The sequence below is a fragment of the Schistocerca piceifrons genome, chromosome 6 (genome assembly GCF_021461385.2).
Source record: "Schistocerca piceifrons isolate TAMUIC-IGC-003096 chromosome 6, iqSchPice1.1, whole genome shotgun sequence".
NCBI classification, from domain to species: domain Eukaryota; kingdom Metazoa; phylum Arthropoda; class Insecta; order Orthoptera; family Acrididae; genus Schistocerca; species Schistocerca piceifrons.
This window is the reverse complement of record NC_060143.1, coordinates 401,437,720-401,460,800: the sequence shown is the minus strand read 5'-3', so window position 1 is coordinate 401,460,800 and position 23,081 is coordinate 401,437,720. Positions and strand designations below refer to the sequence as shown.

Below are 23,081 nucleotides of genomic sequence, written 5' to 3'. Positions count from 1 at the left end.
AAGGATCATGGAATGTAGTCAAATTAAATTGGGTGATGCTGAGGGAATTAGATTAGGAAATGAGACACTTAAAGTAGTAAAGGAGTTTTGCTATTTAGGGAGTAAAATAACTGATGATGGTCGAAGTAGAGAGGATATAAAATGTAGACTGGCAATGGCAAGGAAAGCGTTTCTGAAGAAGAGAAATTTGTTAACATCGAGTATAGATTTAAGTGTCAGGAAGTCGTTTCTGAAAGTATTTGTATGGAGTGTAGCCATTTATGGAAGTGAAACATGGACGATAACTAGTATGGACAAGAAGAGAATAGAAACTTTTGAAATGTGGTGCTACAGAAGAATGCTGAAGATAAGGTGGGTAGATCACGTAACTAATGAGGAGGTATTGAATAGGATTGGGGAGAAGAGAAGTTTGTGGCACAACTTGACTAGAAGAAGGGATCGGTTGGTAGGACATGTTTTGAGGCATCAAGGGGTCACAAATTTAGCATTGGAGGGCAGCGTGGAGGGTAAAAATCGTAGAGGGAGACCAAGAGATGAATACACTAAGCAGATTCAGAAGGATGTAGGTTGCAGTAGGTACTGGGAGATGAAGAAGCTTGCACAGGATAGAGTAGCATGGAGAGCTGCATCAAACCAGTCTCAGGACTGAAGACCACAACAACAACAACAATTTTAGCAGATACTTTCTTAAATACTTTTGTTCTTTTATTGATAGATATGAAGAACAGCATTCTACATTGAGCATTTTGAAATAAAACTATGGAGGCATAATATATTTGGCAGATCATTGCATAAATGTAGTATTTCATTACTTATTTTATTAAAGAAAAAATAAGATACAAAGCTATTTCGATATTTATTTTGGGTTGACAATACATAGTATGAAACTGAATACAATCCATAATTCAAGCTTCTTGCTTCCACAAATGCGCATGTATTGCTGAAGTCTGGTGTATCAGTTCCTATAAAAGAGAAAAAGAAGATGATACAAAAATTTTGATACCAAAAATAAGGACAAATTAGTACTTTATGAATAATCACAGGTACATTTTGTTTTACTTTTCATCCAATTTTGTGGATTATTTTCATGATTATAATACATGTGTTCTGTATAATGGATAAGTATTTCCCAACAGTAACTTTTACCTTCCTTTATCTCACCATCAGAGCAAAAACTTTTAACTTCCTTGACAGTTACCACTACAGATAACACTAAATACAAATACTACAATCAATCTCAGTGGCAACAGTCAGTTGCAGCTTATGTGATTTTAATTCTCCTCTCACATGGAATGATAGTTCATAGACTCATCTCACATTTATCCAATTATTACACCATTCAGAGGAAGAATCAACTTCCATTATCACCAGTAACATTAGTAAGTAAACACGACTACGGAATACTCACTGGCATCAATATAATTCTACCAGTTTATATATTAATTCTTTGTTTGGTGGTGAGACTATCGACTCTGACAGCAACACAAATAATTGCTCAATTTTTAATATTTGAAGACCAACAACAAATATGCTCTGCCTGGATAGAAGTGTTTACTTTTAGTTAAATCCACTGGAATCCAAAATTAAAGCAGCAAACAGCTATTTCCCCATCCTGTGTCTAATTCATGATATAATCATATGAACTTTCAACAGATGTCCCTACAATCATGTTCTGCATGGAAGGTGACCTTCCAGTCAATGTACAACCACACCAGCACAGACCTCAGGCACCTATCAAATGGGGTAGTGTTTTCCAGGTAGTTCCACACCCATTATCACTGTGTACATAGCCACAGATGGTGCAGAATGGCACAGAGAATACACCTACCAGACTGTCTGCAGTGTAGGGTCATAGGAAGAATGGAAGCAGGATAGTCACAAACTGGTGTGGCCCTACGGCTTAAAGTTAACAGTTCTGTTGTTTCTTGGATGTGGCGACAGTTAATAAAGACTGAAACTGTATCCTGAAGACCTGGGCAGGGCTGACCACATATGACATCAGAAAGAGATGAGTGTTTTTTGGCTGTAAGGGCATAATGAGACTGCCTTAGTACTGCATGGCTATTGGTATTGACATTGCAGCATCCACTGGATGCCCATATCAAGGCAAACGGTGTATAGAAGGATTTGGTGGAGTAGCCTTTATTGTTGGAGACCTGCTGTATGTCTATCTCTGTTGCATCTTCACAGAAGGGACCATCTAGAGAGGAACTGTCAACATGCCACATGCCAGTGGCCCAATGTTCTTTTCACAGATGAGTCCCAATTTGGTCTGGAGAGTATTTTTGATGGATTCGCAACTGGAGGGAATGTGGAATATGATTTTGGGACCCAAACATTGTAGAAAGAGACCAATATTGAGGAGGATCCATAATGGTGGGGACAGGGATTATGTTGACCACTTGAACTCCTCTTCATCAAATTGCACGGGTGAATTGGAACAATTAAACTGCTGTCAGTAATTTTCATGACATCTTGGAACCTCATGTGCAGTTCTTGCAAGGTGCTGTGGGCCAGACTTCGTATTGATGGACATTGTTGCAGGCTGACATTGTTAGTTTCATTTTCTGTCTTTTGGACAGTTTTTTCTGTGTGAATGTTTCTTACAAACACTACAGTGTTTACCAGTTTACATTTATGCTTTTGGTTAATAATGTTGTAGCATATATTCAAACATTCATGTGTGATACAATTTGTATTATTAATCAACACATTCCAAAACAGTTGTAGATAGCCAGTTGGCTGAAGTTATATAAGAAACATCATCCTTTCATATACATTCATTTTTCTATTTTTTGCAGTTTGCATGTGATGAGACCATCATACTTCCAAACTTGTCATCTTGACTTTTTGAGTACATGTTAACAACAAACCATCAGGATTATTCCGCAGTAATTTAATTACCATCACTGCACATTGGTCTTCCACTGTTGTCTAATAAGTTTAGTAAATAAATACAACTGCTTCTAAGTAAAAATATTGAAACATTTATTTAAGAATTATAGAGATTGATTTATCTAAGGATATTACAGAAGTGGATATTAACAGCAATTACCATGCCATATTCTCAGAATTCTGATAAATTATCAGTGGTAACCGACCAAGACAGATGCAGCAACAGGGAAGTAACTGCTTCTGTGGCATTTATGAGTTCCTAACCAGGAGCAAATTTTATTATAACATCTGTGTGCTTTAATAGTTTAGTTTCTTGAGATTCTGTGTTTAAATTTAATATCTAATAGCCACTGTTATCGCATTTTCATTTGCGTCAGAAAGTAAACTGATTTTGTGATATATTACAAGTTCCTAATCAGGGGCGAGTTATTTAGTTTCATCTGAGTGCTTGGGTAGTTAGGTTTTTTATCTGTGTATTATTAGACACATTTCCTGCATTTTTGTCAGGGTCTGCAGTAGAGTTGTGCAGCACGTGCCAATAGTCTGTTTATCTGCGTAGTGTAGTTTTCCACAGTCTTTAGTATGGACAGGGACTGCGATTGTTGTGTGCAGATGCGATCTGAGTCAGCGACACTTCGCTCTCAGCTTCAGGCTATGATGGGTCCGGTTACACAGCTTGAGGCTGCAGTGGATGGGCGCCACTGTTGTGGACCGGCCATGGGGATCCAGTGGACGTCCAGCATGTCCAAGTCCTCCAATCGGTCCTCACTGGTGGCCGACCCAGTTACTGCTTGCACTGAGGCTCACCCCTCACCTGTGGTCGAGTGGAAAGTCATGCTGGGGCAAAAAAGGCAATGAAAGATTTCCCAGGTGGTCACACATAAGGACTCCCTGGTTTTTCTGACAAACAGGTTGCAGGTGCTGTCTGTGGTTGACACTGTTGCTGAGCCAGATGCTGCCGCATGTCCTGTTTCAGAGGAAACCATTCACCCACCAAGATCTGGGCAATCACAGAGGGTGCAATTAATGGTAGTTGGGAGCTCCAATGTTAGGCACATTATGGGGCTTCTTAGGGACTTGGTTGACAAGAAGGGTAAGAAGACCAATGTGCACTCCGTGTGCATACTGGGCAGAGTCATTTCAGATGTGGAAAGGGTCCTCCCAGATGCCATGAAGAGCACAGGGTGCAGCCAACTGCAGGTTGTTGCTTACGTTGGTACCAATGATGTGTGTCACTTTGGATCAGAAGAGATTCTCTCTGGTTTCGAGTGGATAACAAAAGTGGTAAAGGCTGCCAGTCTTGCTCGCAAGATGAAAGCAGAGCTGACCATTTGCAGCATAGTCAACAGGACCGATTGTGGACCTCTGGTACAGAGCCACATGGAGGGTCTGAATCAGAGGCTCAGATGGTTCTGTGACCGTGTAGGCTGCAGATTCCTCGACTTGTGACAAACGGTGGTTGGGTTTCGGGTTCCACTGAATAGGTCAGGTGTCCACTATATGCAGGAGGTGGCTACATGGGTAGTAGGGACAGTGTGGCGTGGACTGGGCGGTTTTTTAGGTTAGAGGGTCTTGGGAAAACACAAGAAGGGCTTCAGTCACAAAGGGTGCAGGCTGAAAACAGGAAGAATGTAGATACAGGAACCATTGGTATAACAGTTGTAAATTGTCGTAGCTGAGTTGGGAAAGTACCTGAGCTCCAAGTGCTAATAGAAAGCAATGATGCTCAAATCATTATAGGCACTGAAAGCTGGCTAAAGCCAGATATAAGCTCAGCTGAAATTTTTGTGAAGAACCTAACAGTGATCCGAAAGGATAGGCTAAACACGGTTGGCGGTGACGTGTTTGTTGTTGTTAGAAGTACTTTAACTTGTCGCAAAATTGAAGTAGATACTTCCTGTGATTTAGTATGGGCAGAGGTCATTGTTGGCAACCAGAATAAAATAATAATTGGATCCATTTACCAACCTCCTAATTCAGATGATACAATTGGTGAAAGGTTCAAAGAAAACTTGAATTTGATTTCAAACACGTATCCGCCTCATACGATAATATTTGGTGGTGACTTTAATTTACCTTCGATATGTTGGCGAAAATACATGTTTCATTCCATAGGTACACATAAAATATCATCCGAAATTGTGCTAAACGCATTCTCTGAAAACTATTTCGAGCAGTTAGTTCATGAGCCCACACGAATAGTAAACAGTTGTGAAAACACACTTGACCTCTTAGCAACAAATAATCCTGACTTAATAAGGAGCATCAAAACTGATTCAGGGATTAGTGAACACAGGGTTGTCATAATGAGACTGAATATTGTAATCACCAAATCCTCAAAAAATAAGGGAAAAATATACCTATTCAAAAAAGGAGATAAAAATTCACTTTATGACTTCCTGAGAGACAATCTCCACTCATTCCAAATTAATAATATAAGTGTAGACCAGATATGGCTTCAATTCAAAGAAATAGTATCAGCAGCATTTGAGAGATTTATACCAAATAAATTAACAAACAATGGAGCTGGTCCTCCTTGGTACACAAAACAGGTTAGAACACATTTGCAGATACAACGAAACAAACATGCCAAATATAAACAGATCTAAAATCCCCGAGATTGGCAATGTTTTTCAGAAGCTCAAAATTTAGCATGGACTTCAATGCAAGATGCTTATAACAGTTTCCACAACTAAAATTTGTCTCAAAACCTGGCAGAAAATCCAAAGAGATTCTGGTCGTATGCGAAGTATGTTAGCAGCAAGAAAGAATCAATGCCTTCTCTGCGCGATAGCAATGGAGATACTGTTGAAGACATCAAAGCAGAGTTACTAAACAAGCCTTTCAAATGCCTTCACAAATGAAGAGGAAGTAAATATTCCAGAATTCAAATCGAGAACAGCTACCAACATGAGTAATGTAGAAGTAAATATCCTCAGAGTAGTGAAGCAACTTAAATCACTTAATAAAAGGAAGTCTTCTGGTCCAGACTGTATACCAATTAGGTTCCTTTCAGAGTATGCTGATGAATTAGCTCCATACTTAACAATCCTATATAGCCATTCACTCGATGAAAGATCTGTACCCAAAGACTGGAATGTTGTACAAGTCACACCAGTATTAAAGAAAGGTAGTAGGAGTAATCCACTGAATTACAGGCCCTTATCATTAACGTTGATATGCAGCAGGATTTTGGAACATGTATTGTGTTTGAACATTATGAATTACCTCAAAGAAAATGGTCTACTGACACCTAGTCAACATGGGTTTAGAAAACATCGTTCCTGTGGAACACAACTAGCTCTTCATTCACATGAAGTGTTGAGTGCTATTGACAAGGGATTTCAGATCGATTCTGTATTTCTGTATTTCTGGAAGGCTTTCGACACTGTGCCAAACAAGCGCCTCTTAGTGAAATATTATCTCAGTTATGTGGATGTCGATTTGTGATTTCCTGTCAGAGAGGTCACAGTTCATAGTAATTGACAGAAACTCATTGAGTAAAACAGAAGTGATTTCTGGCATTCCCCAAGGCAGTGTTATAAGCCCTTTGCTGCTTCTTATCTATATAAATGATTTGGGAGACAATCTGAGCTGCTGTCTTTGGTTGTTTGCAGATGCCACCGTCATTTATCGACTAATAAAGTCATTAGAAGATCAAAACAAACTGCAAAATGATTTAGAAAAGATACTTGAATGGTGTGAAAAGTGGCAGTTGACCTTAAATAACGAAAAGTGTGAGGTCATCCACATGAGTGCTAAAAGGAACTCATTAAATTTCAGTTACACTGTAAGTCAGTCTAATCTAAAAGCCATAAAGTCAACTAAATAGCTAGGTATTACAATCACAAACAACTTCAATTGGAAGGAACACATAGAAAATGTTATGGGGAAGGCTAACCAAAGACTGCGTTTTATTGGCAGGACACTTAGGAAATGTAACAGACTACTAAGGAGACTGCTTACACTACACTTGTCCATCCTCTTTTAGAGTGCTGCTGCGCAGTGTGAGATCCTTACCAAATAGGACTGATGGAGTACATCAAAAAAGTTCAAAGAAAGGCAGCACGTTTTGTATTATCATGAAACATGGGAGAGAGTGTCACAGAAATGATACAGGATTTGGGCTGGACATAATTAAAAGAAATGCATCTTTTGTTGTGATGGAATCTTCTCACAAAATTCCAGTTTCCTACTTTCTCCTCCAAATGCGAAAATATTTTGTTGACACAGACCTAAATAGGGAGGAATGATCACCATGATAAAATAAGGAAATCAGAGCTCGTATGGAAAGATATAGGTGTTCATTCTTTCCACAAGCTATATGAGATTTGAATAATAGAGAATTGTGAAGGTGGTTCAATGAATCCTCTGCTAGGCACTTAAATGTGATTTGCAGTGTATTCATGAAGATGTAGATGTAGATCATGTATAAGGTTTTAGCATCACAGAATATGGTCTACAGAAACAGAAGGTAATGAGAGCTATAATATGTATTCTATACATTTATTAATCATTGTTAATTACAAAAACTGATTTTCTAATTTGAGTTTTTATGATTTATGCCCAGTTAATGAGACGTCAGCTGGGTGAAGTGCAACTGTGTAAATTACAGACATTCTTTGGAGCTGGCCTTTATATGAATGCACAGTGTGAATTTTTAATTGCATGAAGACCAACTTCTTTGGCTTACAGTGTTGCCTGTCAGTTGACATAATTATGTCATTAACAGAAAAATAAATATTGCTTTTGATTTGCGTTGATGATCAGTTGCTGTTTAGTTCAACTGGTGAAAGGCTATTGTATTGAGCTCTTTTACATTTGTAATTTCAACTGTAATGGCTATTGCAACAACAGTTAGAAAGCAATTGGGGTGAGGGGGACAGGGGGGAGGGGGGTGAAGCAAGATTCACACTCAAGGAACGGTGTACATGTTACACATCAAGAGTTATGGTGATATTTAGTGAAATTATATATTTTAGTTATTGGACAGAAACACATCAACTGGGATAGTACAAAAAGTTTACCAGCATTTAACAAGCAATAAGTTCGAAAACTGAAACTTTGTGGCAGATTCACTCTGCCGCAGAGTGGAAATTCATTCTGGTAACAATCCTCCAGGCTGTGCCTAAGCCATGTTTACACAATATCCTTTCTTCCAGGAGTGCTGGTCCCACAAGATATGCAGGAGAACTTCCATGATGTTTTACAGTAGGAGATGAGGCAATGGCAGAAGTATGGCTGTGAGGGTATGTGACAATTCATGGTTGGATAGCTCAGCTGGAAGCAGAAAGTTTTGAGTCCCGGTCTGGCATGCAGTTTTTATCTACCTGGAAGTTTCAAATCAGCATAACCTCTGCCCCATGGCAAAAATTCATTCTGGAATTCAAAAACTGGTTTAAGTAAAATATTTATCAATTGTTCTTTGTACCAATGATCTAATTCAAATAGGGGCAGTTCATTAAATAATACTGCAACCATCAATGTATTAAGGTAAATCAGCTATTAAAAAGCAGTTGATGGGTTTTGAATTTTGAGAATCAATATCTTTTCTTTGGTTTATAGACAGTTTTTGTCAGTGAAAAAATAAAAAAAAATAAAATAAGAAAAGCGCAGTAGAACTTTTGTAGAAAAACCCACACTATAATTTTAATACACTCTTTCCCATTCCATTGAGACCAGAACAATCTGAATAGTAAACTGTTCTTAATTAAATCAGTGAGAATAAGTGGTGCCTTATCAGCATAAAACACCTCCACTCAGGAAAGATCAAACGACAACATTATATGTCAGTTGCTCTGCAACTCCGTATGTTATGAGGTTGAGTTAGGGCCAGTGCTTTGACATATTGCTGAAAATAATACACCATTCAAAGACAGAATCCTAAGAAGGAATGAATAACACCACAGGGTGTGCTTCAGTCACTTTGAAACATATATATCTATATTCACTCACACAAGTATATTGTGGAATATTATTATAAAGAAAATAGAATGGAGAACAGAGAATACAAGAACATCTGCCACTACACTCTTCGTTCACTGATTCACACATAGAGTTTTGTATTAATAATTATCCACTCACTCACAGCTACAAAAATATAGTGATGAAATTGGTCCAGAGACCATAGATCCCAGCTTGAGGGCATCTCTAAAATTAAATTATACATGGGTTTAAGGTGGGATTATATGTATTGAAAGATAATGCATAGATCAATGTACTTAATAACTATGACAAGCACTTATTGTTATTCTTAATGTAATTATTTGGTTATGATCTCCAACATTGCTTCACAATGTTTCTCTAATATTAAATTGGAAAGAATAAAATTCACAACAATGTAGTGAATCATAGAACACAATAGCAGAATGAAACACCTATTACACATTGTAGGACAAAAGTGATGGGGAAAGAAATCAACCATGACCTTATCCAGGATTACTAATTAAACTCACGAGTGTGAGAAAAAAAATACAAAATTAAAATGGCCAAACTGGAATTTAAATACTGTTGCTTTCAAATGCAAGAAATCACTGCCTTAACATTGCTCACTTCCCTTCTTGCCCTCCCCCCCACCCCAATTGAAACACATACTTGATCAAAGACACTTGATTTTGGCCAGAATTACTAGAAGGAAATGCTGAATTTCCTTGCAGTTTTTACCAAACATGTGTTTAAATTTCCCAAGCACATGTAGGAACAAACAAAATTACTGAACATTAAAATAAAGATAAGCAGAACTTATATCATTTATGATTTTATACAGATTACGATCATTTGCATATTGTTCTTCGCACAAAGTGTTTGACAGAGTGTAATAAGTATTATTTGCCCCTGAATTTGTTAATACTTCAAAGCAACAGACTACTACTTGTACAGATTAAATTTCCTTTACTTTATGTCTATGCTCACAAACTTTTTGTCAACAGATTACTGGTTTTAGCCTATAATGACCATCTTCAGATCTGCTCTAAAAGACAACGTCCTAATATACTGCAGCCATAATGGCATTGTCAAATGATAAATGAAAAATCAGCACCAGCATTGTCAAATATATATAAAAAATAACAAGTGCCACCTTTTCAGCAGCATTACTGTTCAAAACAAACTGCCATACAGTAGCCACAAGAAATGTGTGTCGTAAGTTCACCATATGCCTCTACTGTAGGCATACACAAGTCTTCAATGATTAATAGAACAACATAAAATAAAGGGGGGATACAATCGGTAAAGTCTGTAATTGACTTATAAGGTATAAGAGGCATTACATTAACAAAAAACAAAGAAATTAAAGAATGACGAAAGTTAGATTGTTAAAAAGAGGAAGAGTTAAGAGACAATAATTGACATATGCTCAAGTGTCAATATTATAAATAATGAAATAAATAATAAACAGTTTTCATAGTGCACCAAATAATATAAAAACTATAAAACAAATAGCTAAAGAACCCACAATGAAAGAAAACATACTGCCGCACATAATCAGTGACCTCTGTTAGCGGTAATGCCAGAATTACGCATTAGTGAGAAGTGGTTAGAGGAACATGACCACCAGAGGGCCCCTCATACCCTGCAGCATGCCTTTGCAAGGAAAGAATGATAAAACTCCATACCAGTGCATGAACAAGATTATCTAGTTAATGCATTATATTATATAAACAGAAAAGGAATAAGAAAATATTAGAGTTACGCGAACAAGATACGAAAATGGAGTAAATGTGTAAGGCACTGTATACTAGGTGAAACTATATATAACAGAGGCAGTCAGTGATTAAAATAAAATGTCAAACAAAGAAAAAGTAGGCAATGGGCATGAAATTGCTCAGCCAGTTAAGCAGTTTTGTTCGTTCTTCCTTTTTTGCTTTATAAATTTCAAGCTCCTTTAACAAATTAAGAGCACAGCCTTTTTCCACTCTGTGGAGAATACACATTCAGTTCTCAATGCTCCCTATAGAATGACCAGTTTCAGATAAATGCTGTCCTAAAGTAAAGTAAAAGAAATTTATTCTATATTTAGGTCACTGTTTTGTTTGCACAATGTCACAGCTTGTGAAACTTGTACAGATGTTGTGTACTCTACCAGGTAAGATCAGTTTTGCCAAATCAGCTGTAAACAAGACCACAAAAATCTCCAGGCCACTGAAATTTGTGAATCTTCTTGCTGTTGATAGTATTTCAAACAAACTTCTAAAATCTTGTGCCGATGTGATAATGGCCCCCTTGAGTTGTCTTTGTATCTAACTGACAAGAACAGGGGTATTTTCTGAAAGACTGAAGTAGATGTTAGAAGCACATGATAATAAAAATTGAGACGACCAGATGGCCTCAAATTCTGTGTCTAAGATGTGAAGGGCACATGTCCAGTCTCTCCAGTTCCAATGTAAGACTGATTTTGTAATATCCATACAGTACTTCATTTGTCTGTATAGAGCACCAGTCATATTCCAGCCAGCAGCTCATTTTGACAGTCTTACATGGGCATGCACCTTTGTAACACTACTGAAACGGACCATGGACTGAAGCACTATTAGCATCCCACATCAATAAATGAAATGTGTGGGTATTACAGATATTAAGTTCAGCAAAAATGTCATAAATTGCACTTTATCTCTTTAGTTCTCAGGTAGAGTGTTACAATCTAATGTCCCTTCCTTCTCATTTTCCCAAAATGTTCTAAGGATATAGTTTACCACAGAATACTGAAGCAGCTTTGTAAGAATAACCTTTTAACAATGGCTGTTTTAGACTGCTGTGAAATCTTCTCTGTTGGGAAAGTAATAAATGAGTTCACATATTCGGTTCTGCATGAACTAACAAGAAAAATATCTTGTTTACATTTTCTGTGATCTGATCAAGGCCCTTTTTTAGGGCTTACAATTCCACTATAGAAACTAAAGACATTCCCCAAGCATCTTAACAATATAAAGCAGAGGGCCGCAGTAACAAATGTTAGCACAGGAATAAGTCAAAATTCAGAGTGGGGAAATGTTAAATGTAGTATCCCACAAGTTTGGTGCTCAGCTCACTATTGTTATGGATTAATATAAATGACTAGCCAAGATGTTGGACGATTCTTCAGAAATGGCGATGTCTGCTGATGAGACAAGTATACTGATAAATAGGCATAATAAATTCAGACCAGACACCACCTGGAAAATAATGAACAGGTATACAAGTTCTTCACAGCAAACACTTTAACTCTTTATCAAACAAAGACTTATATAATGCAGCTCCAAAGAAGTAAAAATCCCATATAGATCCCAGAAATAGAGATCAGTGGGCACACATTTGATGAGGCTCCATGTATGAAATACCTTCGCATCCAAATTATTAATCCAATAAATAACCACCAGTATGTAGTTTAGTTAATAAAAGAAAAATAAACTCTGTTCTGACTGCTTTGCACTCAGAAATATCTCTCACTGTCTCAACTTGCAAACAGGACTGCTAGCATAATTTGTATACTTTCACTGACTTCTGTCCCATGACACAATCTTAAGGCAGCTGCAGCTAAGGCAAGAAAAATATTTATTCTAGAAAAGTGTGCAACAAGAATATTGTGAAAAGTTGATAAATGAACATTTTGCGGATGTGCCTTCACACCTAGGGATTCTTAGAGTTATATGCCAATGCACATAAACCTACTCCCTTACAGTATCTGTGGTTAACAATTAGGATGAGTTTTGGATGAATTCAGCAAGTAACAACCACAATATGAGAAGCAAAAATAATTTCCACATAGCCTAAGCAACTTCCTCTAGATTTTGAAATGGAGTTTTATAGTTCCATGCCAGTGAACTTCAGGCAGAAAACTGAAAATCCCCAAATATGCAAAAAGAAAGTAAAAGTGTACCCCATTAGCCACTCAGGAATATATATTCCACATTACTTAAATGTTTGTATTACAAAGATCTTAACTTTTCCAGTATATAGAGAGCTGATAGTGGTATATATAATGTTACATAAATGCTTTGTCAAAAGTCTTAGTTGAGAATAGGAGAGCTTTTGTAAGATTGAGCAATAAGCTGTTGGTTGTATACCAGTTGTAAACCTGTTCCAGTATTGTTCTGGTTGTGACTAATATGGGTGTGTTTGAGCCCTCTAGCAGTAGACTTGTCTCACCAGCAAATATTACGATTTTTGAAGAATTCCTCAGTGACAAAGATAAATCATTTATGTAGACCAAGAACAGGAGCCAAGCAAGCACTGAAACCTGTGGTGCACCATACTTAGTGTTTTCCCACTCTGAAATTAATCTTCTATATTTAGTATCATTTGCTAACATGACAATCTGTATCTAATGTTAAGATATGACTCCACTGGTGCAATGAGGAGAACTTTAATAGCCTACTATTTAAGTTACCCTAATAGTATTTTAGAAGGACTGACTCATCATACAAAAAAGTCAAAACAACATTCAGTGAAATTTAAAGCAGGGTTGTTAACATTAAGGGTGAAATGGGAATTCCACTGTTAAATGTAGAGGAGGGAGCTGATGGGTGGAATGAGTATAATGAAGGCCTCTTTGTCTGATGGCATGATAGAAGAAGAAACAGGAATTGATATAGAAGAAATAGGGGACCCACTCTTAGAGTCAGAATTTATAAGAGTTTTGAAGACTTAAGATGGAATAAGCAGGAAGGATAGATAGCATTCTGTCAGAATTTCTAAAATTGCTTGGGGGAGTGGGAACAAAATGACTGTTCATGTTGGTGCATAGAATATAAGAGTCTGGCATTATACCATCTGACTTTTGGACAAAAATCATCCACATAATTCTGAACATTGCAAGAGCTGATTAGTGTGAGAATTATTGTGCAGTCAGCTTAGTAGCTCAAGAATAATATGCAGAAGAATGGAAAAGAAAAGTGAGGATCTGTTAGATGATGGTCAGTTTGGCAATAAGAAAGGTAAAGGCAACAGAGAGGCAGTTCTGACATTGCAGTTGATAATGGAAGCAAGATTAATGAAAACTCAAAACACACTCATAAGATCTGTTGACCTGGAAAAAGCATTTGACAGCATCAAATGGTGCAAGATGTTTGACATTCTGAGGAAAATAGGGATCAGATTATAGTTGACAGGTAATACAAAATATTTACAACAGCCAAGAGGGAACAATAAGAGTGGAAGACCAAGAATGAAGTGCTCGAATTAAAAAGGTTATAAGACAGGGATGTAATCCTTTGCCCCTATTGTTCAATCTATACATCAAAAGCAATGACAGAATTAAAAGAAAGGTTCCAGAGTGGAACTGAAATTCAAAGTGAAGGATATCAAATATCAACAATAAGATTCACTGATAACATTGCTATACTCTGTGAAAGTGAAGAAGAATTACAGGAATTCTGAATGGAACAAACAGTCAAATCAGAACAGAATATGGATTGAGAGTAAATCAAAGAAAGAGGAAAGTAATGAGAAGTAGCAGAAATGAGAGCAGAGAGAAACTTATAATCAGGATGGTGATCACAAAATATGAAGTCAAGGAATTCTGCTGCCTATGCAGCAAAATAACCCATGATGGACATAGCAAGGAGGACATCAAAAACAGATTAGCACTGGCAAAGGTGTTATTTTTGGCCAAGAGAAGTGTACTAGTATCAAACGTAGGTCTTAATTTGAGGAAAAAATTTCTGAGAATGTGTGTTGGGAGCACAGTATTGTATGGTAGTGAAACTTGGGCTGTGGGAAAATGAACAGAAGAGAATTGAACCATTTGAGATGTGGTGCTACAGAAGAATGTTGAAAATTAAGTAGACTGATAAAGTAAGGAATGAGAGGTTTTCTGGAGAATCAGCAAAGAGAGAAATACATGGTAGGACATCTGTTAAAGCACCATGGACTAACTCCCATGGTACAAGAGGCAGCTGTAGTGGGTAAAAGCTGTAGAGGAAAGCGGTGACTAGATTACATTCAGCAAATAATTCAGGATGTAGGTTGCTACAGGAGAGGAATTCATGGTGGCAATAAACCCAATAACTCAAAGAAAAAGAAGTATTTTATTATCTACATTAGATTGTTCCTGCTTACAAACTGGAACCGCCCAATCTAGATAATGAAACACAGGAGGGTATGGATGGGTAAACAGCCAAAGTGATGGCAGTGAAGCTGGTGAGCCATAGCCTACGTGATGTTACTGCACCGGTAGAATGTAAGCGGACAAGGGTGGCCACATGCCTCACCAATACACAAAATGTGTACAGTTGGGTCACCTGGTGGATAGCCTATACTAGCTGCAACTGCCTGTGAGCAAGCTGAGGTTTGCCTGTGCCCTTTGGGACAGCTTTCACACAGTCTGATCTACACAGTCAAAGCCTCTGGCAAGATTACAGAAAATTCAAAAAAGTTAATTTTTCTTATTAGCTGAACCAGAACTGAATTTGTGAGATCATTTATTTCCTGCTCACTAGAAGTGCCTGTATAAAAGCCAAATTGAGCTGTTGTTAAAAGATTATTTTCAGAAAAGATGATACAGAATGCAGCTGTAAGCTATCTTCTCAAAAATCTGTGAGAACGTATTAAGAATGGACATCGGTTTATAATTAGAGGTCAGTCACTTATCACCACTTTTGTATATTACTGTTGCTACTTCATACTTAAGACTTTCAGGAAATGCACTGACTCATTAAAAAGCAGCTCAAGGATGGCACTAGCAAGTCACCACAAAAATTTAGTACTTTCACTAACAAACTATTCTAGCAACAAAAGTTACTACTTTTTAATGACCAGACCATGTTTGTGAATTCTCTAACAGTTGTTGTTATGTCCATCATATTGAAAACTGGTAAGCCTCTTCACCTCTACATAACTATTTTGACTGAAGCCTTTTTGCACCTGCTTACTGTACTCAAGTATGGTCTGCCTCTACAATTTTTACCCCCACACTTCCTTCCATCACCAAATTGATGTATCCTTGATGCCTCAGGATACATTCTGTGAGTCAATCCTTTCTTGTTACAAAGTGCTACAAATTTCTTTTTTCCCAAATTCAGCTTAGTATATCTCCTCTATTTATTCAGTCAACCTGTATTATCTACAACATTCTTTAAAAGCTTCTACTCTCTTCTTGTCTGAACTAGTTACCATCCATGTTTCACTTCCATACAGTGTTACACTCCAGATGAATATCTTCAGAAAAAATTTCCTAACATTTCAGTTTATACTCAATACAAACAAATTTTTCCTTTTCGGAAACACTTTTCTTGTTATTGCTGGTCTGCATTTTTTATCCTCTGTACTTTGGCCATTGTCAGTTATTTTGTACCCAAAATAGCAAAACTGAACTACTACTTTTAGTACCTCATTTCCTAACCTAATCCCCACAGGATCACCTAATTTAATTCAGCTACATTTAATTACCCTTGTTTCACCTTTGTTTATGTTCAGCTTACAACTTCTTTTTAAAACATCGTTCATTCCATTCAACTGATCTTCCAAGCCCTTCATCATCGATAGAATTTAAATTTCATCAGAAAACCTCAAAGTTATTTATTTCTTCTGTGTGAACCCCCCCCCCCCCCCCCCCCCCAGCTTGGTCACTGTACAAACTGAATAACATTGAGAACACTGCTTTCTCAACTTCTGATTTCCATTAATCTCCTACAATGATTATAACTGTAGTCTGCAAGTACTGAGACAGCATTATCAATAGCTTTTTCCAAATATATGAACACCAGAGACATAAATTTGCCTTCTTTCATCTCATCATCTACGATGAGTTGTAGGGCAAGTATTGTCTTTTGTGTTCTTAAATTTCTCTGGAAACCAAAGTGATCTTCCATGAAGTTATCTTCTACCAGTATTTCTCATAATCTGTGAATAATTTGTGTCAGTATTTTGCAACTATGACTAACTCAGCTAATGGTTCTGTAAGATCCATGCCTGTCACCACCTGCTTTCTTTGGAATAAGAATTATTGCATTCTTCTTGAAAACAAGGACATTTCACCGGTCTCATATATCTTGCAAACTAGGTTGTCCTAAGGATCTCAATAAATATGAGGGAATGTTGTCTACTCCTGGAGCTTTGAATCAGTTTTAGCTTTTGAGTGCCCTGTTAAATTCTTCCCACAGCATTATATTTCCCATATCATCAACATCAACTTCCTGTGCCCTTTATAATATGCATGGTGGAGCAATATAAAAGAAATACAATATGAATTTAAGTGCTTGCAATTTAAGATGCAAATCACTTGAAAATGACATGACATTTTCCTTCACGCACATTTAAAGTCATTTACAGAAGTTTGCAGGGCTGGCACTGGAATTCAATTAACTTCCTCCTAAATTGATCCTTCAGTTCTTGGATATTGTGTGAAGGGTCACAATTGAATATCTAACATCCTTTTCCTAATATGGTTGGCATATCAATTTGCACTACTATAGTGTATCTGTCCCCTATGATAATGTGTTCACTATGCTGTTCATAGTAGTTTACCAGCATTCCTATTTTCTGTGATATTATTATACATATTCCTGCCTTACCCCTATAAGATTTCGTGTTCATAACTCTGTAATCACCCGACCAGAAGTTCTGATCTTCCTCCTACAGCATTTTCATTAATTCTGACTATCTATGTCTTTTTTTTAAAATTCTCTATCCTACCTACCTGATTAAGGGAGCTAACACTCCACACTCCAGCCCATAGAACACCAGATTTGTTTTTCCTGAGGACAACATCCTCTTGAATAGTCTCCACCTTGATATCTGAATAGCGGACTATATTTCTGAATTGGGGACTATATTATCACCAGAATACCTTAACCAGGAGGTTACCATCATCATGAAGCCATAGAGTATATCTGCATGCCCTTGAGAAATGTCATGGCTCTATTTTTCCCTTGTTTTCAGCCATTCGTAGTACCTACCTAACAAGGCAGTGTTGATCAAATCATTAGGCCAGATCTCTCAACAATCCATACAGGTGACCCTGAGACTACTGAAAAGTCTGCTGCCCCTTTTGTGGAAGCATATTTTCATATGGCTCTCCGCAGGTAGCCCTCAAACATGGCTGCATCTAGGGTATGGCTATCTGTATTGTATATGCACCTTGCGTTAAGTTCACAGTTCGTTGGGAGCTCTCTAACAGGTGAGTTGACAAAACTGATGTCTTTTGATGGATATGCATTGCCTGTCACTGTAAGTTTACTGGATCTTCTTTTGATGGACAATTTTTCCACTATGTTTTCAGCTACTGTTAAGAAAAATCCATTGAATTTAGTAGTCAGTGATTTGAGCTGCTTGTCATCTGTTTCACTGTTACTGCTATCTGAATGTTTGATATCACTTGCCTTGCAAGTTTATTTGTATCATGGTCAATAATGGTCCAAAGTGTCCCTGCCTCATTCTTGGAATTTTGAATTTTTTTGAGCTAGGTACAAAAAATTTTTTTTTTCTCTTTTTGATGATATGCTGAAGAATCTTGCAATACTACTTTATTAAATTTTTAAATTAGAGCTAATTCTTTGTACTAAACAACACTCTCTCTTCATAGCACAAGATACTTTTATCCCACACATCAGTGACCCTTTTTCTTGGCTTCCAGTGTGAATGTCGCAGATCCCTTAATAAAGGAAACCTGATCCATAATGTTGGAACATTTTCGGGAAGAATTACATTTCTCATCTACTATATGCTCTTGGTAAACTTCTCTCCATTATTATTCATGTAAGTTCCAGCTGAATAATGAAACTAAGTTACCACTTACAACCCTAGGAAATTTTATTTTTCGTTTCTTAATTAAGCCTGATTGATGTGGATACTTTGTTGCTGATGTTTGACTATCATGATCAGATAATTTTTTTCCATGGGACTCACAGCTATTTTATTAAAGACAGTAAGATTTGAAAAGAGCTTGTTTCTATTAATCAAAGTTCATACCAGCTACTTATTTTTTGTGTGGACATCACAGAGCTAAATGAAATCATTTTACGCTAATGTTTACAAGTGTGCGTGCTTTGTTCAGAAGAAAAAAACTTAGGATGAAGAAAGGAAATACTTACTCAGGCTATCAAGCGTTTCCCTTTTGTTGCATAGAAGGCATTAGGTAGAGCATACGTTGGCTGCTTCACTGCCCTGCTGTATGGCCATAACAGTGAGATCAAGAAACTGTGCACAGTAAGTATCAAGAAAATTGAAATACTCTCATCTTAAATAATTGAAAGTCTGTTGTGAAAGAAATTAAGGGGAAAAAAGATATAAAATGAACAATGTGATCATTAGTACTGAATAAGAATAAAACTTTTTAACAAAACAAACAATGTGATCATTAATTCTGAATAAGAATAAAACTTTTTAACATAAGGTATCAACATATGTTTGGAGAGACTCAGTAAAATATGTTTTTGTTGCTTTTAGGGAACTAATTTTCATGTTATCCTTTAAGTTATAACAAGAAAAAAACAATTTGTGGATTTGTCAAGTCATAAATGAAATAGCTATCCCAATCTTTAACTTACATCTCCAGAACTGACATCTGTTTTTATTAATTTTCTATACTTTTATTAATTTTACATTAGTTTTCATGGGTTTAAATGCTTTTTAACTTAAGTGTTTTTTTACCTTACATCCTCTTTCTACCATGTTGTCAATTACTCATACATCTGAGTCAGAATACATTAGGTTGTTGTTTTTCTCTTTGTTCTTCTAACTATGAAAGAGAACCCCTATATATTTTCTCTCAGTTTTGTTAATACCTCAATATGTCTTCTCCATCAATGCACAAACATTAACTCAGTTGCTCATGGATGCATCCGGCACCTCCAATATCAATATCAATAACAGAATAAACTCTAAAACTTCTCTCTCTCCTTTACACAACTGAATTTAGAGGTATGAGCTCAGTAAATACACACATGCTATGCATATGCATTAGGGAAACCCAGTACCCATCTTGTAAATATTTTATTATATATTTTTTATTATAATAAAAGATTCAATGAACATAAAGTAATGTTATTTATATTTGGTGATCTGTACTGTTTGAGATTCATCAATACAGTATTGGTAGGCAAGTTACAAAAAATATATGGTATTTTTTTCCTGGGATCATATGAGCTAGAGCTACACATCCATAATGTGTGCAGAAATGTAATAGAAAGAAGAAATAGGTATTCACATGGAAGCATAGAACATTTTTTCTGTAGATTAATTGCATTAGAAAAGCACATGGTCATGTAACTTGAAACTGTTCAGAAAATTGTCTAAAGCTGATGTGCTCCAAAATTAATTGTATCTCTTGTGAGGAAATGGTGTTGAAAGTTATTACAGGAAAGGTTATCTGTACCTGCAGAATTAAATGATAGAAATTCCATGCAGTTGTAGAGCTAAATAAAACACTAGCTAAAAATTGTTACATTTACAGTAGATTAAAATAAGGAAAACATACAAGCACATCAAAACTAAATGAAAGTCAATTATATTTTGTTTCTGATTAATCCACACAACTATGCCAGCAGTTATTTCTGGAACTGGTGGAAAGTAGCACCAATAAACAATCTCTTTGGAACAGTCATTGGTGATAGAGAAAAATGAAAATGTAGCAAACATTTGGTACATTCACTTGCCTCAAATCAGCTTGTATGTTTGGTCTCTTTGAAGCAAGAGCCCATGATATAGCAGCCCCAGGACCCCTTTTTACAGTTAACACAGGATCCTCACCTGAAAACAGTACAGAGAAGTTCAGTGTAAGTCCTTTAGCATTTGCTACCAATTGTGCATTCAATGGAAAGAATTAATATGTATGAATACATACTCTCATGGTGATATAATTTAAAAATAATGCTCAGAATGGAGCAGTGACAACTTGACAATAGCTGGGGAGGACTTAGCTAAGACTTTTCAGATTTCTAATCACCTAACAAGGTTTTCTCACATTATCATAAGCCTGAATAATGTTAGAAATGGAAGTTGTTAATCCTTCCTCTATCTTTACTGATTACAACTGTGCTTTTTGTTTGACTTACCAATGTGTCCTACCCTCTCAAACTACTTGACTTTAATACCTTTATACTCAGTTTTTTGTACACAGTATAGAAGTGAGTAAAGAAAATGACATTTTTGCTCTTACTTTGTTTACCTTGGAAAATGTGCAACTCTTTGAAGCTCATAACATGAACATAGTACAGAACTGTCAATCTGGTATCCAACATCATTCTCTTCCCTACACATTCTTATTGATTCTAATCTCTAAGGGATACAACATAAATATGTCTAGATTACTAACCTTTAAAACAAATGAAAAGTGTCAGAACTCTGTAGATGAGAACTTGATCCTTAGCATGTACTTACTGATTGCCATTCCCTTCATGTTAGTCAGTAATAATTTAATTTGTTATTTTTCATCAGCAATTTGTGTTTTCTATATGTCTGTATTCTTCTCTTTCTTTTTTTGCCAATACTTTTCTTTCACAGCTCATGTTTTTCATCTTTACTAATCTACAGAGGCTACTTTGTTTGTCTTTGGCATGCTAGTGTAGAATGTGACACTAACTCAGCTAATTGCAAAATTCAAACATTTCACACATTTATTCACACTTGTAAACTGACTTCTGCTTGTTTCTCTATGTATGAGCAAGATGTATGTCACGTAAATTGGTTTTGAAATTCTAGATTCTAATTTTTTACACACACACCAAACATGTCAGTCATGCCATTTTTCCACTGTCTTTATGCAATTTTATAATAGCTTGTGTTATGTTGATATATCACATATTTCCTAATCATTATGAGTGCCACAGAACATTTGTATTAGATCATAAACTGTAAACTACGTTTGTGTTATTATTCAGGCAATCATTGCCTCTAATTTCAGTGTGTATCTACATAACTGAATGTACATTTTTTTGAGAACTCAAAAGCTTACGCGTGTTATGCATAACAGCTCATGAAATTGTTTATGGTGTGACATATCACCTTGGTAAAGTGCTGTGTTACCAAATGTCTATCTAACTGATGTGTCTAAATTAGTTGAGTAATTTAGGATTGCAAATGGTCTGCATGTTTTTGACATTATTTATACATGGATGACTATCGTGCATCTTCAGAGTGGGACAGTGGCTGCAGCTTTACCACAATTTATGGTATCTTCTTCATTTACTCTGTACTGTGGTGTTGGCTTGGAGAGTGGGTCACACCATGGAATGTAATACTATGTGACAGTACTGATGGCATCATCAAAGACAAGAGAAGAATCTCATTATTTGTTGGGTATGTATTCATTCTGTCGTTGTATCTAAAGTTGTCAGTTTGATGTCTCACACTGAGATTATTGTGATGTGCCCTGTAACAAGGTATTAATATTAACAGTCATTGTATTTGAGAGTATGAATACACACCACACTAATTTTAGATGTGTCATATTCAGTGGCTTCTGCAGAACCTGAAAAGTGAAATCCAAGCTTTTCAAGACTGGCAGGTGTGAATAAGTATCAAGGCGAGTGAATTAATATCCTGTAGTCATAGATCACGAATGAGCTGGTCATCTATAACCAACAGGAACACCACATGTTTCCCCTTAATCTATTCTACTACATAAACACATCGTCTAATATTGTTACCAAAAATCTTGAAAAGTTCTTGAGCAGTTTACTTCACATTTGTATACAATATACTAAAAAACACTTGGACTGACACATATAATACATAAACATACACATTATTTATAAAAGGGAAACATTGTTAGCATAAGTTTTCAAAAAATAGGGAAGCAGCCTACTCATGCCATATAGACTTCATATTCTTTCCATTGTGTGGCATCCTAGTCCACTCTAACTAGCTATGATGTCACAAATGTTACACAATACCTTAAAAGTAAAGTAAATGATCTGAAAATTTAATAGCATGTCAGGAGTGATGCTAAAATAATAATGTGTTAAGTTTCAGTTTAGTAACTCTAACAGATTTCAAAATTTGCACGTTTTATGTAAAAATCATCGGCGCAACAGGAAGGAGCTAGAAATGTCAAAATCTATATTCAGATTCCTTTTTCATTGTAAATTAATGGAAACAACATGCTGGATCTCACAAAGTAAAATTTTGGTCAAAATTCATTATTTTCTGTTTTTGTGTCCTAAAAGAACGGAAGTAAGATAGATTAAGTAAGTGATTAGATAAAGCTAGGATGTTTAGATTTAGGTAGAATTGAGATACACTATAATAACAAAGATGTGAGAAGTTTCTGAAAG

The 23,081-nt window shown here is 36.3% G+C and overlaps 1 protein-coding gene across 5 annotated transcripts in view; it reads right to left on the bottom strand.

Annotated features, from left to right (window-relative positions):
* Window positions 1-837: 837 nt before the first annotated feature.
* The window catches only part of LOC124802999, a 196,410-nt gene continuing 174,166 nt past the window's right edge, over window positions 838-23,081 (bottom strand). For 2 of the 5 annotated variants that reach the window (XM_047264102.1, XM_047264105.1), the window contains 3 exons: window positions 20,463-20,556; window positions 18,900-19,005; window positions 838-962 (listed from right to left, as the gene is read on the bottom strand). In XM_047264102.1, coding sequence (XP_047120058.1) covers window positions 18,900-19,005; window positions 20,463-20,556 — 200 coding nt within the window. In that variant the 3' untranslated portion in view covers window positions 838-962. The remainder of the gene's footprint in view (window positions 963-18,899; window positions 19,006-20,462; window positions 20,557-23,081) is intronic. The other 3 variants (XM_047264103.1, XM_047264104.1, XM_047264106.1) reach the window with 3 other exon arrangements.